The following is a 15,400-nucleotide window of genomic DNA, read 5'->3' on the forward strand; positions in this document are numbered from 1 at the left end:
TCCTGAAGCATTTCTTTGAAGAATGGGAACAGAGGTGAAACATGGCTTTAGCAGTGCAATTCTGAAGACAAAGCACAGCCAAAGCAATGGGTACCAGGAGGTAGAAGTAGACCAGTCGAAGCAAAAGGAGACCAGTTAAGAGGAAGAGTTATGGCAACAGTTTTCTGGGATGCTCAAGACATTTTGCTAGTTGGCATTCTGGAGGGCTAAAGAATGACATCTGTGTATTAGGAACTTGTCTTGAGAAAGTTGGCCAAAGATTGAGTGGGAGAAGCCTTGGAAAGCTTCATCAGAGTCCTTCACCACTACAGTGCCCCTGCTCATTCCTCTCATCAAACAGGAACAGTTTTTAAGAGTTTTGATGAGGAATCATTAGGAATCCACCTTAAAGTCCTTATTTGGGCCCTTCTGATTTCTTTTTGTTGCCTAATCTTAAAAACCATCTTTAAAGGGCACCCACATTTCTTTGGTTAATAGTGTAAAAAAGACTACATTGACATGGTTAACTTCCCAGGACCCTCAGTTCTTTAGGGATGACTGGTATCATTGCCTGCAAAAGTGTCTTGACCTTGGTGGAGCTTATGTTGATAAATAAAGTTTATATCTTTTATTCTTTATCTTTTAATTCCCCATTTTTCCATGAACTTATTGAAGCCCCTTCATAGGTCATCTATTGAGGTTATATCTGGGGCATGCTGGGGTGTGCGCTATATTGTATTTGTAGTCAGAGAACTTGATGCTCTAGTGCTCAGCATTTATTGGATAAAATTCTGCTATAATATTTGAACGAATATTTGTTTTTTAACAGTGCATTTTCTTTGTATTTCTTACAGAAAAATGTCCATTCCACGAGGTTTGTGACGTATTTCTGTGAGCAGGTTCTTCCTAACCTCAGCACCTTGACTACCCCAGTTGAAGGTCTCGATATACAGTTGGAGGTAAGCAAAACTTTCAGCTTTAGCACTGATAAGGCATTCTTATATTTTAACAAAGATGTAAACCACTAACTTAGATCTGATATCTAAGGGAGCAGTTTAAATGTCTGGTAATGGCCAGCCAGTAATCTCCCTAGACCAGCATTAATTGCATTAAGACTGCTTCATGGATTCAATTAAAGTTTGCTGCAATGAGAAAGCACTGCCTGTAGTTTTTATTATAGTCAGTCTCTACCTTTGTAACCTAAATGTTTTTAAATAAGGTGTTTAATTCATCAATTTCTGTCTATAAATGATAGAGCCAACTTTAAACGTGATTAACACAATATCCTTTATTCCTTCTTCTCTAATAGAATTAACTACCCCCCTACTGTTGTATCTCAGCTGTAATGTATGTAAACATTTTTTTCACAGCATCTGTAATACTTTCCATTTGTTTATAATCTCTCCCTACACTTAACCTGATTCACCTCTGTATCCCCAGAATCTGGCAGAAAACTTGATTTTGAATCGTTTTTGATTGTTGAATTGGACTGAAATAAAGAAATGTGTGTGCCATTTCCCTCATAGGTCTTTGGGATAGAGAAGAATCTCACTGTGCACCGACAGGGTAGTTTGCTTCAAATGTCCTGGGCTAGGCTTATTAGACTGGGATTGGGTAATGCAGGAATGAACCACAACAATAGTGGTCATTAACAATATTTTGAGTAAGTATTCAGAGACTAAATCGGAAATGAGGCCTACCTTAAGCATGAGTAAGTTCATTGCGGTTGAAAGTTCTTTTTTTTTGGAGGTGGAGTCTTGCTCTGTCGCCCAGGCTCGAGTACACTGGTGTGATCTCAGCACACTATAGCCTCCACCTCCCGGGTTCAAGCGATTGTCCTGCCTCAGCCTCCTGAGTAGCTGGGACTACAGGCGCCCACTACCATGCCCAGCTAATTTTTGTATTTTTTAGTAGAGACGGGGCCTCACCATGTTGCCCAGGCTGGTCTCAAACTCCTGACCTTGTGATCTGCCCGCCTCAGCCTCCTAAAGTGCTAGGATTACAGGCGTGAGCCACCACACCCAGCCAAGAGTTCTTATTGTGTCTTTATCATTAATATATTTATCATTTTTGCCTTGTAATTAGCACTATCATTCACCTGTAGCAGAAAGTGTCATAGGTATTATTTTTCATACGTCTTGTTGCAGATATATGGGAAATCATGAGGTCTGGGTTTTAGAGTCTGCCCTGCCAGTTACACACTTATAACCTTGCCAAGTCACATAATCTCTTTTACTTCCTTCACAGTAAAATGTTGGGCTGCATCTCTAAGGTTTTCTTCCATTTCAAACTTTATGAATCTGTAAAAGCATAATTGAAAATAAATAAAATCTTAAATAGTTGTCTGGAATTACTCTCATTTTATAGCCCTTGGTTATTCAAAAATAATAATAGTGAATTGTGTGTTTTAGGTATTGAAATTGTTGGCAGAGATGAGTTCATTTTGTGGTGACATGGAAAAACTAGAAACAAATTTAAGGAAACTATTTGATAAGTTATTGGTAAGAACTTTTTCCTTTCCTTATGGGATAGTCAATATATAGGCCAAAGTCTAATTTAGTATTAATTTCTAGATTATAAGGACCAGTTTTTGAAATTTCAATTAAACAATAATCCTAACAAGTATTGTTAGCTTCTCGTGCTACATGTTGTCGACTTTTTAAAAAATCTGTGTCAATCTTGGCATTTCTTCATTTATGTCTGTAAAAGAAATTAACTCTTGACCCTTCTGATTGTACTAAATAGTCTCAGCCCTGAAGTTAGCATTACACAACGTTATTTTCTTCAGGCTGCTAACTAGGGAGCTGCCAAGTAGCTTTAGCAACCAGGAAGAAAACTTTGTCCTTTAGAAGTTATAATCAGGCAGAAAATAGGCTATCTGATAAAATCATTATCAGCATCACTGAGTGGTTTTCTTATTTGATGTATTTGTATAACTAACATAGTGATAAGCATTAGGCCCTTAGCATGAATTGAGTCATCAACATCAGTGCTTGTCCAGACCTATCATAACTTAACTGGGTTGTTACAGTACTGATACTGAATTCATTGGCAGCACTTTGCATGTCATGAGTCAATACTTAAACAATATGTACTAATGTTCAGAAAAGATTTTTATAGTAAGCATAGTATAGTCGTTAAGAGCATCAACATTGGATGTCAAACCTAGATTGAATTCCGACTCTTCAGTTTATTAACTTTGTTACCATGGGAAGGTTACTGTAAATCTTGGGGCATCAATGCCTTTATCTGTAAGTGCCTAATAAATGATAGCTACATTAATTTTCATTATTAATAGTAGCAGCTGTAACAGATTGACTATTTAGAGCAGATTGTAAACATCTGTATATTTTTCTGTCTTAGGAATACATGCCCCTCCCTCCAGAAGAAGCAGAAAATGGAGAGAATGCTGGTAATGAAGAACCCAAGCTACAGTTCAGTTATGTGGAATGTTTGTTGTACAGTTTTCACCAGTTGGGCCGAAAACTTCCAGATTTCTTAACAGCCAAACTGAATGCAGAAAAACTCAAAGATTTCAAAATCAGGTGATACATGATTGAGGTGGCTCAATCCTTGGCAAAGGTGGTAGCTGTCTTGAAGTTCCTTGGGTTTTGTTTTTGTTTTATGAGAGCTTTCTCCCTACCCTGCCTTACCCCAGTGGTAGAGAATGGAGGGTTCAAAAAACAGGCATGTTTGTAAACATGTGACAGAAATGAGCTGGCCACGGTGGCTCACACCTGTAATCGCAGCACTTTGGGAGGTCAAGGCAGGAGGACTGCTTGATGCCAGGAGTTTCAGACCAGCTGGGCAACATAGTGAGATCCTGTCTCGACAAAAAATAACTTCAAAAAAATCAGTAGGGCGTGGTGACACACCAGTAGTTGTAGCTATTTGCAGCAAACACAGAGATGGGAGGATTGCTTGAGCCCAGGAGTTCGAGGTATGGAGAACAGCAGTCATGCCTCTGCACTCCTGTCTGAGTGATGAGATTATGTCTCTTAAAAAATTAAAAGACAGAAGTGGCTTAACAAATCCATGATGGGGAAAAAGGACTCTGGCTCTTCGTACTTGTTTTATGATCTTGGGCAGGTACCCTAACCTCTCAGCCCCCTCAAATTTTTCTCAGTTGTTAAATGATAATAGTACCTACCTCATAAGAGTTGCGGGAATTTAATGAGACAATGAATGCACCATTTTTAGCACAGTGCCTAATAAATAGTAGGTATTAATAGACTGTTGCTGCTGTTATTAATAATATCTTATAGTGTTACTGGAGAAGCAGCACTAAAGAAATCAATATAGTTTTCACAAAGACACTGCTTATTGAATTGTTCCATTAACAAATTCACATCTTAAATTTTGAAATGCTTGAGCCATTCTGTTAGCTGTTACTGTCCTCTACGGTGTGGTAAGGCAGAAGTTTCATACTTGATAAAGCTCTTGATCAGAAAACAAGCAACTTAAAATTTTGCTCTTTAATTTATTGGTCATGTAGCCATTTCTGCACTTAGGATCATTTTGCTACAGTATAAGATTGAGTTTGAAAACAAAATTGAAGTGATGAATTGCTAATTAACACTTTATTCATTTAGGCTGCAGTACTTTGCACGGGGCCTGCAAGTTTATATCAGACAACTTCGTTTAGCTCTCCAGGGTAAAACCGGTGAGGCCTTAAAAACAGAAGAGGTAAGAGTACTGGCTCCCATTTCATAAACTGCTACTTCCATACCAAACTATATAGACTTTGAGTTTTTCATTTTCCCTTATCTCACCTAATTCAATAGTCTTCAGTCCTAATGAAGTATTTTAGACTTTCATTGTGTTCCTGTAACTTAAACTGATTTATTTTAAAACAACTCCTATATTCATGTGACCTATCCCTTATTCATTTCTTAGGTACATTCTAACCTGTCAAGGGAACATAATTATTTGCTTTCTTTGCCACATCTAGATTTGTTTAGAGTCAAGCAGTAGGAATAAGCATCATCTATAGAATTAAAACACGGAATTCTGTAAAGACTGCAGACGTGATTCTGCTAGAGAAGTATCATTACTCTAGTTCTATGTCAGAATGGATTATGCCTCATAGAAGTTATTGGCAATTTGTCTTAATTTTCCTTTCCCTTTGCAGAACAAGATTAAAGTTGTTGCATTGAAAATAACAAACAATATCAATGTTTTAATTAAGGTAAGTCTATAATACCAAGTGATATTTCTGCAGTTTCCATAAAATCATACATTTATTTATTTAAAAGTTTTACATAAGTTACTTCCAACAAAGGGAGGTATGCAAACTTGCTCTGGCTCAAAGCATTGAAATAGATAGATACAGTCTAAGAAATTTCATTGACTTAAGTTCTAGTGGTCTTCATGCTGTTGGGTTCTTCTGAATGGCCGGTAAATCCCTGTTTTGCTTACTCTTAAGAATGGACATGTGCTATATTTATATAGCACAATGAAATGTTTTCCTGTGTTTTCTTTTTATAAGCTTGTCTATGTAATAAATGGAAAGCTTTCTGTACTATAGGCTAGGGTATACCTTTCCATTAAGCTATAAATACCTTTCAATTCTGTTTACCCTTCCCAAGTATCTGCTAACCTAAACAAAATAATAACCTGAGAGAACAAAAAAAAAAAAAAAAAGAATCACAAAGTAGCCATCACTTGTATTGTATTATACTGTATTGTATTGTATTATACAATTATAGCTTAATTGTATTATGCCAGATGAGAAAAAGAAATGGTATTTGCAACACCTATAGCACATAGCCTGCCAGTAACAAAAACTGGGACTAGTATGCCTTAAAGCTAATGTAAAAATCATATGGAATAATTATAGTTGACCCTTGAACAATGAAGGGCTTAGGGATACTAGCACCATGTATACATTTTGACTCCTGCAAAAACTTTACCACTGGCTGGTACAATGGTAGTGGGTTATCAGAACTTATTAACATTAGTGTCACCAAAATTGTTATACAACCACCACCCCTAGTGCTACATTTGACTGACTTTATAAAATTAATTTTGAAAAACTACCTGCTGTGGACAAGAAGCCTTACTGATAAAATAAACAGTTAACTGACATATTTGATATATGTATTATATACTGTATTACAATCACGTAAGCTGCAGGAGAAAATGTTAAAATCATAAAGAGAGAATATATTTATTAAGTGGAAGTGGATTATCACAAAGGTCTTCATCCTTGTTATCTTCACATTTAGTAGGTGGAGAAAGAGGAGGGATTGGTCTTGTCTCAGGAAACATGATTAGCCAGAGCTTTAGTGTTTTGGTTTGTTTGTTTTTACTTTTCCTACAGTGCTGACAGAGCTTTAGATTTTTTTCTAATTAATTTGCAAAAGCACATGCACATTGCACCATTATATTTTCCTTAAAGCATCTGTGGTAACTGCATCTGTGCAGAAACAAAACAAAACCTATTTGGTGATTTTGTTTATTAAAATGGAAAAATATTGATATATTTTATCCTGAAATGTACAATGACATTTAGAAAAAATAGCTGCACTACCCTGTTATGTGTACAAAATTATGTTAATTAGGTAATAGATGTGATTTGTAAACAGAATTGTCCCTTTAATTTTCTGTTGCAGTAAGCTTGGTCTCCTAAATTTAATCTTTAAGATCTGTCTCCATTTCCTACCCTCACCACCACTCCCTGCCACCAACAAATACATTAGAATTCTTGTGTGGTTTTTGTCTCTCCAGGATCTCTTCCACATTCCTCCTTCTTATAAGAGCACAGTAACACTATCCTGGAAACCTGTACAAAAGGTTGAGATTGGGTAAGAAATACATTCAAAAGAGATTTGAGTGCTATCAAAACTTAATTCAGTTGTTACATTTACTGATCAAAAGGGTACATTGTTAAATGATTGATAATAGCATGTTTAAATATGACTATTAGAAATGTGACTTAAAATGTAAAATCTAATTTCAATATTTCTATAATAAACTGGTAGGATGTAACCCTGGAACTTTCACGCCTACTTGTATTCCCATTAACAAAACTAGATTTTTTTCTGACAGATTTTGTAAAGTGAGTCACTTGCATGTAAGCCTGTGAAGCTATATATTTCAGATTATTTTAAAGCCTTGTAAATGCCTTCTGACATTGTCTGCATAACCAAACTATGGGTTAATTTAATGACATCAAACAATTTTTTTCTGATGAGATTATCCTCTTTTAGGAAGTCTTTCATAACTGTTATGCTGAATTATAAATGTATTGATAGCTTTTGGCATAATGGAATGTTTTTAATTGCTGTTCTTCCTATTGTTACAGGCAGAAGAGAGCCAGTGAAGATACAACTTCAGGTTCACCACCCAAGAAGTCTTCAGCAGGACCAAAAAGAGATGCCAGGCAGATTTATAATCCTCCCAGTGGGAAATACAGCAGCAATCTGAGCAACTTTAATTATGGTGAGCGTTTCCGTTTGGGTACAAGCAGCATGAGAGATTAGGCGAAAATTGTGTTGTACTAATTATATACAGTGTCATGGTTCTATCCGATGACTTTTCTGAATTAGCTTGGGAAACTAGGGCTGTTGAGGAAACAATTTATCCCATTCCTCTCATTCACTCTTGTAGGCTCACTGTACTGAGCATGCAACATTAAACAGTGAGCACTTAAAGAAAAATATGCCTCTTGTATTCAGCAGAACCAGCAGAAACAAAAAGTTGACAGAACCGTTGTTTCCATGCTTTCCCTGTTGTAGCTTCAAGGCAAGGCATTCTGTGCATTCTCCCTCAGGGATGGGTATAGCTTCTGAGAGATACTAGTAATACTCTTTCTTGGACCTTGGACCTTGTCAGCCCGCTGCCTGTCCTTCCACCTTCTGTAGTTAGTTAAAAAGTAGTCACAGAAGTGAAGTCAGATGTTTGGACATCATCTAGCAAGGAAGATGTGTTCTATTGTAGTCCCTCCTTCTGCCCAGAGTCAGTCAGTGCTTCCTCTTCCCCTTTAGCCATTAGAACCAGGAGAGCTTCATACCAGTCTGTCCTTTCCGATGGCTGTTGAATCATAAGTAAAGTTTATCTTTCACTGGCTTAATTTCCTCATGGATTTTTTAAATAAAGAATGGAGAGAAATATCAGGTCAATTCCTTACATTGCTTAAGAGAGCAAGTTTAGGCAGGCATGGTAGCTCACACTGTAATCCCAACACTTTGAGAGGCCAAGGTGGGAGGATCACTTAAGCCCAGGAGTTCAAGGCCAGCCTGGGCAACAAAGCAAGACCCCATTTCTACAAAAAAATTTTAAAGATCAACTGGCTGTGGTGGCATGCACATATAGTCCCAGCTATTGAAGGAGCAAGAGGCAGGAGGATCAATGGAGCCCAGGAGACCAAAGCCTACAGTAAGCTAGATCCTGTCTCTTTTTAAAAAAAAAAAAAAAAAAAAAAAAGAGTAGGTTCTAAATCATATTATCTCTGTAATTTTGTTTCTAAGGTGAGATAACTGTAACATTAAATTTCTTCTCGAGCAGTTGAATTTCTCCAATGTCTGAGCAGATTATAGAAAGCCAATTTTAATTTTAGACTGAAATGAACCCTTCCCCTGCAGACTCTGATACAAATTTAAGGATGATCACTGAACTCTTTTACTTACATAACAGTATGTAAATGTGCATCTCCTTGCCTCTCATCCGAAAACTGAGGTAACACAGCTCTTACAGGCTTCAAATGAGAGTATTTATGAAAGTATTTTGTAAGGGGAAAGGATTCTCTTACTTGGTTGAATCACATGTTGTCCTCTATCAATCACTTGTATGATTTAATGTGTCTAACAGTACCATTCTTAAAGTCAACAATTATCTCAGATACTGGGAGAATGTGGCTTTAATCAAAGTAATCAAGAGCTATGGCAATACAAGAAATGTACTCCTTTTTATTGGGCAAGTTAGTTTGATTTTGCATGAGGATTCTATTGTGGGAAACTCATTGCCTGCTCAGTAGTGAGAATCAGGTGATATAATGCATGTGGAAAAAGAATGTGAAAAATGTAACACTTTAGATTGTATACAATATGTTTTTAAAAGAAAACAAAAAAACTGTCAATGTGAAAAATATAAGCAAAGTTTTACTCAAGACAGAAATCCAGGCGTCACAAACTTCGGATATTCCCAGTCTTCAAAATAACAGAAGGGCAAAACAAGTAAACATGCAAAGCAAACTAAAATCTGATTCTTCTTATTGGAAAGAAAAACGAATTTCTGCAAGTATTTTACATTTGGGAATTTAATGTGATCAGGTCATAGGTATTCTCACAACAAAATATGAAGCATTTGCTTGACTTTATTTCACCTATTAAAATGAAAGCAGTTCTCAGTTTTTGGCTTTACTAACCAGCGTCCCTGTTTTTTGCTTTACAAACATGGTATGTCACAAATTAGTTCAACTTCCGGGTACATTTCAATCAAATCATTCATAAACATATACCCATGTTTAGTTTTCCTTCCAGTGCACAAAGTTCCCCTGGTAACCATAGAGTACTAGATGTTCTACATTTTGTGACTTGTGTTCTTTACTTTTTGGAACATAAAAATAATTCTTAAAGTTTAATTTAAATGGGAGCAGTGATTCTTAAAAAAAAAAAAATGTAAGCTTTAAACCATTGAAAAGATCATGAAAATGTGGAATTTTTTTAGGATGAAGCTCTTCAAAAAGAAGAAAATTTGGTGAATCTCTGCACTATAGAAATGGCTGTATCAATTGGAGGTTAATAAAAGCATTAGCCGGTGTAGAAAAGATAACTACATCAAATAATACCTTCAAACAGTGAATTTAATTTCCTCATTAGGTACAGCTGAATAGAATGTAACCCGAATTCATATTGAAAGAGTGGATTTTTAGTAGTCTCTTAGCTTAAAGCTAATAATGGTATCTATGACAGTGTTAAGTGTGTTGATGTGAATATTGAGTATGGTAGGGTGAAATGTGCAGGCATCTGCGTAGATGGCTTCACGTCTGAACAGTCAAAAATGCAGAAGTCATGGCCCACGAAAGGCTACTACACTACCTTAATGCTCCCATAGTTACTGTGTCTGTCTCTGGGAGCATGCTGTCAGAGAAACCACCTCTGATTTTCTGAATGTGTTCATTAGGATAGTAAACATAATGATTTCATTTTCAGATGGTTTGCATACTAATCAACTTGTAAAAATGTGTCATGGCGTAAGAAGGTGACTTGGAATCAGACCCCATTCTATTATACAGATAAATATTAGCCAAATCAGGGAAAGGTCCAGTGAGTTTCCTGTCTCAGAATTGAATTACTTTTCTTTCTACAGAAAGGGGGGTCAAAAAAGACATCAAGACATCACCCTAATAAGACATAATGGCAAAAAAGTTGATTACAAAATTGACTGAAAAGGTATTTTTCAAGCCTCCAAGATTGTGGATCAAAAACAGCAAAACCAAGCTGTTTCTATTGCTGCTAAGAAGATTGCTATGATGAGAAAGTTTAGAAGTTAATGAAGAGATTTTATCTCATTTACATATGATTAGAAGTCCAGCTTTTCTGATAACTTCAATCAGTTTTCTTCATGGGGACGACACCTTTGAGGACCATTTCTCTGTGACTATAAAAGTGACTGACCAGTGGATTAAAGACTCTTGTTCTACTGCGTAACACAAGTGACTTGGTTTTTCAGCGAAAGATACGCTTAATTTATATCAATAGCTGAAACACAGATAACACGTGCGTGTGCATACACACATAGCATCTTTTTGGTGGTAGCCTGAGAGACTTATGTAGCTGATAAAGCAGTGAAAAAAAACTCAGTATTTAGGTCTACATTTGTGTGAGTCCAGTTGCTTGAAATACTGTGATTAAAACAAAAACTGCATATTTGTTGCATTCAAAGGGACATTTTTTAGCCTAACCTAATTTTCAAAATTGATTATTGATAATTTAAGGTGTTTGTTACAGTGTTGTTAGTTACCTTTAGTAATGATAGACACCAGAATAAAGAACTAAGTAGTAGTGACAGAAGTCCTAGCCAGAGTAGGTAGACAAGAGAAAGAAAGGGCATCCAAACTGGGAAGGAGAAGACAAGTTGTCCCTGTTTGCAGATGACATGGTGTTATATATAAAAAACCTAAAGACTCCACCAAAAAACTCATAGAACCAATAAATTTACAAAAGTTAGAAGATACAAAATTAATATACAAAAATCAATAGCATTTCTATGCATGAACCATGAGCTAGCTGAAAAATCAAAGCAATCCCATTTATTATAGCTATCAAGAAAAAAATCTAGGAATAAGTCAAGAAGGTGAAAGATTTCTATACAAGGAAAACTACGAAACCCTGATGAAAGAAATTGAAGGGGATACAAACAAATGGAAAGACACTCCATACTCATGTATTGGGTGAATTAATATATTTTAAATGACCATACTACCCAAAGTAATCTACAGATTCAGTACAAATCCTATCAAAATAACAATGACATTCTTCATAGAACTTCACTAAAAAAATCTTAAAATTTATATGGAACCACAAGACCCCAAATAGCCAAAACAATCCTGAGCAAAAAGAGCAAAGCTGGAGGTATCACACTACCAGATCCCAAAATATAAATTAAAGCTGTAGTAACCAAAATGGCATAATACTGGCATAAAAACAGATACAGACCGATGGAACATAATAGAACCAGAAGTTAATCCACATATCCACAGCCAGCTAATTTTTTACAAAGGTGGCAAGAACACTCACTGGAGAAAGGGACAGTCTCTTCAAGAAATGGTGCTGAGAAAACTGGGTATCCATATGCAGAAGAATGAAACTAGATCCCCACCTCCCATCCTGTACAAAAATCAGCTCAAAATGGATCAAAGATCTAAATGTTTAAGACCTAAAACAATAAAACTGCCATAAGAGAAAACAGGAGAACCACTTCAAGACATTGGTCTGGGAAAATATTTTATGAATAAGACCTAAAAGCACAGGCAACAATAGCATAAATAAACCAGTGGGATCATATCAAATTAAAAAGCTGCTGTGCAGCAAAACAAATCTAGATTAAAAATGGGCAAATGATCTGAATAAACATTTCTCAAAAGAAAACTTACAAATGGCCAATAAATATATTAAAAAATCTTAAACATTACTTATCAGGGAAATGCAAATCAAAACCACAGTGAGGAAGTTTGGAAGTTCGGTGAAGGGATTTTATCTCATTTACATATGATTAAAAGTCAGAGACATTTGCACCCCCATGTTTAGTGTAGCACTATTCATTAGTCAAGACATGGAATCAACCCAGAATCAACAGGTGCATCAACAGATGAATGGATAAACAAAATGTGATATTATACACAATGGGATACTATTCAGCCATAAAAAAAGAATGGACTTTATAGTAGGTGAAATAAGCCAGCAACAGAAAATTTAAACAGTACATGTTCTCACTGGTGGATGTTTTAAAATATTAACATAGAAGTAAAAAGAACTGGATACTAGAGGCTGAGAAGATAGGAAGGAAGGGATAGGGAGAGATTTGTGGGAGAATGCAAAGTAATACAGGACTAAGTCCTAGTGTTCTGTAACACTATAGGATGACTATAGTTAATAATACATACTTTCAAATAGGATATTGAATGTTCCTAACACAAATTATAGGTGTTGGAGACGAAGGATATGTTTGTTACCCGTAACTGTACATTCTTTGTATCAAAATTCCATCCTACCCCATGAATATGTAGAATTAGTATCTGAATTTAAGAGTTAAGTTTTTTAAGTGTCAGGGCTGGGCACAGTGGCTCACACCTGTAGTCCCAGCACTAAGGTAGAACAATCCTTGAGGCACACAGTTTGACACTAGCCTGGCACCCCAACATAATGACACCCCATCTCTATAAAAAAAAAAAATTAGCCATGGTGGTGTGCACCTATAGCCCTAGATACTGGGAAGTCTGGGGCAGAAAAATCACTCTAGGCCAAAAGGTCAGCATTAGGTGAACTGTGAATGCATCACTGCACTCTGGCCTAAGCAACACAGCAAGACACTCCTAAAAAAAAGTGTTATGACATCACCAACAACTTTGTTACTGGGATACATTTACTTACGCAACTAACATGAATGTATTTGGCACCTTGCCATACGTGCTTCAATACATATGTTGCTCTTGTTTTACATATAGAGTAAATTTGTAGATGGACTAGCAGAATATTAATTCTGTTCTTAAAGGGTCTACTGCTGTATTCAGAGTTATGAGCTACATTTCTTCTGCTTTTGCTGTACCATGAAATCCTAAGCAAGACCTAAACCCTTGTTCGCTTTTTCGTAGAGCAGAGAGGAGCCTTCAGGGGAAGTAGAGGTGGCCGAGGTTGGGGCACACGAGGAAATCGTAGTCGGGGAAGACTCTACTGAATAAGACGTCAGCATTCTTCAGCATTGTCATGAGCTTAATATACTTAAATTCTACTACTTACTGGATTGCCGGGGATGTCCCTTTAAACAGACTGCTGCCTTCAGCTAAAAACTTAATGTTCTTTATACCTTTGTATGTATGATCTACTTTTGTAACAGACCATGGTGGTGTCCAAGGTAAAACCACAGTGATATTTTTGGATGCTTTGTCTGCAATCTTGAGTTGTTTTTGCAGTATCATTATTCAGACTTCAAATTGTGAATCTTTTAAACATCTTGATAATTTGTTGAGAGCTGTTCATTCTAAAATGTAGTGAAATTCAGTCTAGTTCTGCTGATAAAGGTCATCAGTTTTGAAAGGTTACTGATTTTCCTCTTCCCTCTTAGTTTTTTGCCCAATATATGGAAAAAGAGTAGTGGTCAATCTTAACATTTTGTTTTCATTGTTTAATAAAGCTGCTAGGCAGTGGTGCAGCATTCCTACCTAGTGTCATAAAAGCAAAATACTTATATAGCTTTCTTAAAAAGTAGGAATGACATTACATTTTCAGAAGAAAGTAAGTTGCTTTGCACTGCTTACTTAACTCTTTTCCATATATTGTGATACAAACTTTTGAATATGGAATCTTACTATTTGAATAGAAATGTGTATGTATAATATACATACATGCATAAGCATATGTGTGTGTGTGTGTGTATATATATATATGCATGCTGTGAAACTTGACTACACAATATAAATCACTTTTTTAAATTCCAGGAATGGGTAGTCTGACACAGTGATTATCCTTTTGAGGCTGAATCCGTTATTAACTTGTTATTTAGGTTTTTACTCCCAGTAGCAAGGGATTCTAAGTCAGTTGCACTTACATGATTATTGTTATTTAAAACTAAAAAAAAGGCTGCATTTTCAAAGATAAATTGGAGATTGCTTTGGTGAAATACAGCCAAAATACTGAATCTGATGTACATATAGGTTTCTACAGGAAGAGATAGTTTAATTTAGAATTTGGAGATTTAATAACCAGGGCTACCCAGAAAAAGTGACTTGATAAAACATGGTACCAATAAGTAAGGGATGCTCTCTCGGTTTGCTTTTGCCACTTTCAACATTTTAACTTCTCAGGTTATTAATCAAAATTATTGTGTAAGTTAGCCAGTAGAATTTTTAGGTTAAAACAACAGATGGGGGGTTTGTGGAGTGTTAATGTCATAGGCATTTTTAGTAGCATAGACCTTTTGTTCTACATTTGAATGTTTCGTATATTTTTGTTTCACAGTTAATCTTTCCTTCCCAGGTTTGCTATTCAAATCAAATGCCTGAATGACATTTCTAGTAGTCTGATGTATTTTTTTGAGGAATAGTTTGTGATTGCAATGCAGGTGTCTTCATTACCATTACCTCTACACTGCAGAAGAAGCAAAACTCCTTTGTTAGAATTACTGCACATGTGTATGGGGAAAATATTTCTGAAAGGCTAGAATGATACAAGTGAGCAAAAGTTGGTCAGCTTGGCTATGGAGTGGTGGCAATAATCTCTAAACATTCCAAAAGACTATGAGCTGAACCTAAACTCCCTTGGAATCTGAACAGACAAAGGAATATAAAATTGCCATTTGAAAACTTGACCAGTTAATCTGGACCTCAGAGATAGATCACCCAGTGGCCCAAAGCCATTTCAAGTACAGAAATTGTATTGAGACTACAGCAAAATAAATTTGAACCTTACATATAATTTTACCACTTTTCTTCTTTATAAGCTTATTTGTAAACTCAAAGCTGAACAGAAGTGACTTTACTTTCTCAAGTTTGATACTGAGTTGACTATTCCCTTATCCCTCACTCTTCCCTTTCCCTTTCCTAAGGCAATAGTGCACAACTTAGGTTATTTTTGCTTCCAAATTTAAATGAAAAACTTAATGCCGTGGATTTTTTTTTTCTTTTGCAAGACACCTGTTTATCACCTTGTTTAAATGTAAATGTCCCCTTATGCTTTTGAAATAAATTTCTTTTTGTAATTTT

At 36.0% G+C, this 15,400-nt stretch overlaps 1 protein-coding gene across 2 annotated transcripts in view; it reads left to right on the forward strand.

Moving 5' to 3' along the window:
• API5 (apoptosis inhibitor 5) overlaps window positions 1-15,400 on the forward strand; it is a 29,809-nt gene extending 14,409 nt beyond the window's left edge. Inside the window, exons 7-14 of one of the 2 annotated variants that reach the window (XM_003920007.3) lie at window positions 834-938; window positions 2,391-2,480; window positions 3,343-3,524; window positions 4,572-4,665; window positions 5,111-5,167; window positions 6,709-6,785; window positions 7,286-7,422; window positions 13,295-15,400. In XM_003920007.3, the coding sequence (XP_003920056.1) occupies window positions 834-938; window positions 2,391-2,480; window positions 3,343-3,524; window positions 4,572-4,665; window positions 5,111-5,167; window positions 6,709-6,785; window positions 7,286-7,422; window positions 13,295-13,377 (825 nt within the window). In that variant the 3' untranslated portion in view covers window positions 13,378-15,400. The remainder of the gene's footprint in view (window positions 1-833; window positions 939-2,390; window positions 2,481-3,342; window positions 3,525-4,571; window positions 4,666-5,110; window positions 5,168-6,708; window positions 6,786-7,285; window positions 7,423-13,294) is intronic. The other variant, XM_010333564.3, reaches the window with a different exon arrangement.

The sequence above is a fragment of the Saimiri boliviensis genome, chromosome 6 (assembly GCF_048565385.1).
Source record: "Saimiri boliviensis isolate mSaiBol1 chromosome 6, mSaiBol1.pri, whole genome shotgun sequence".
NCBI classification, from domain to species: Eukaryota; Metazoa; Chordata; class Mammalia; order Primates; family Cebidae; genus Saimiri; species Saimiri boliviensis.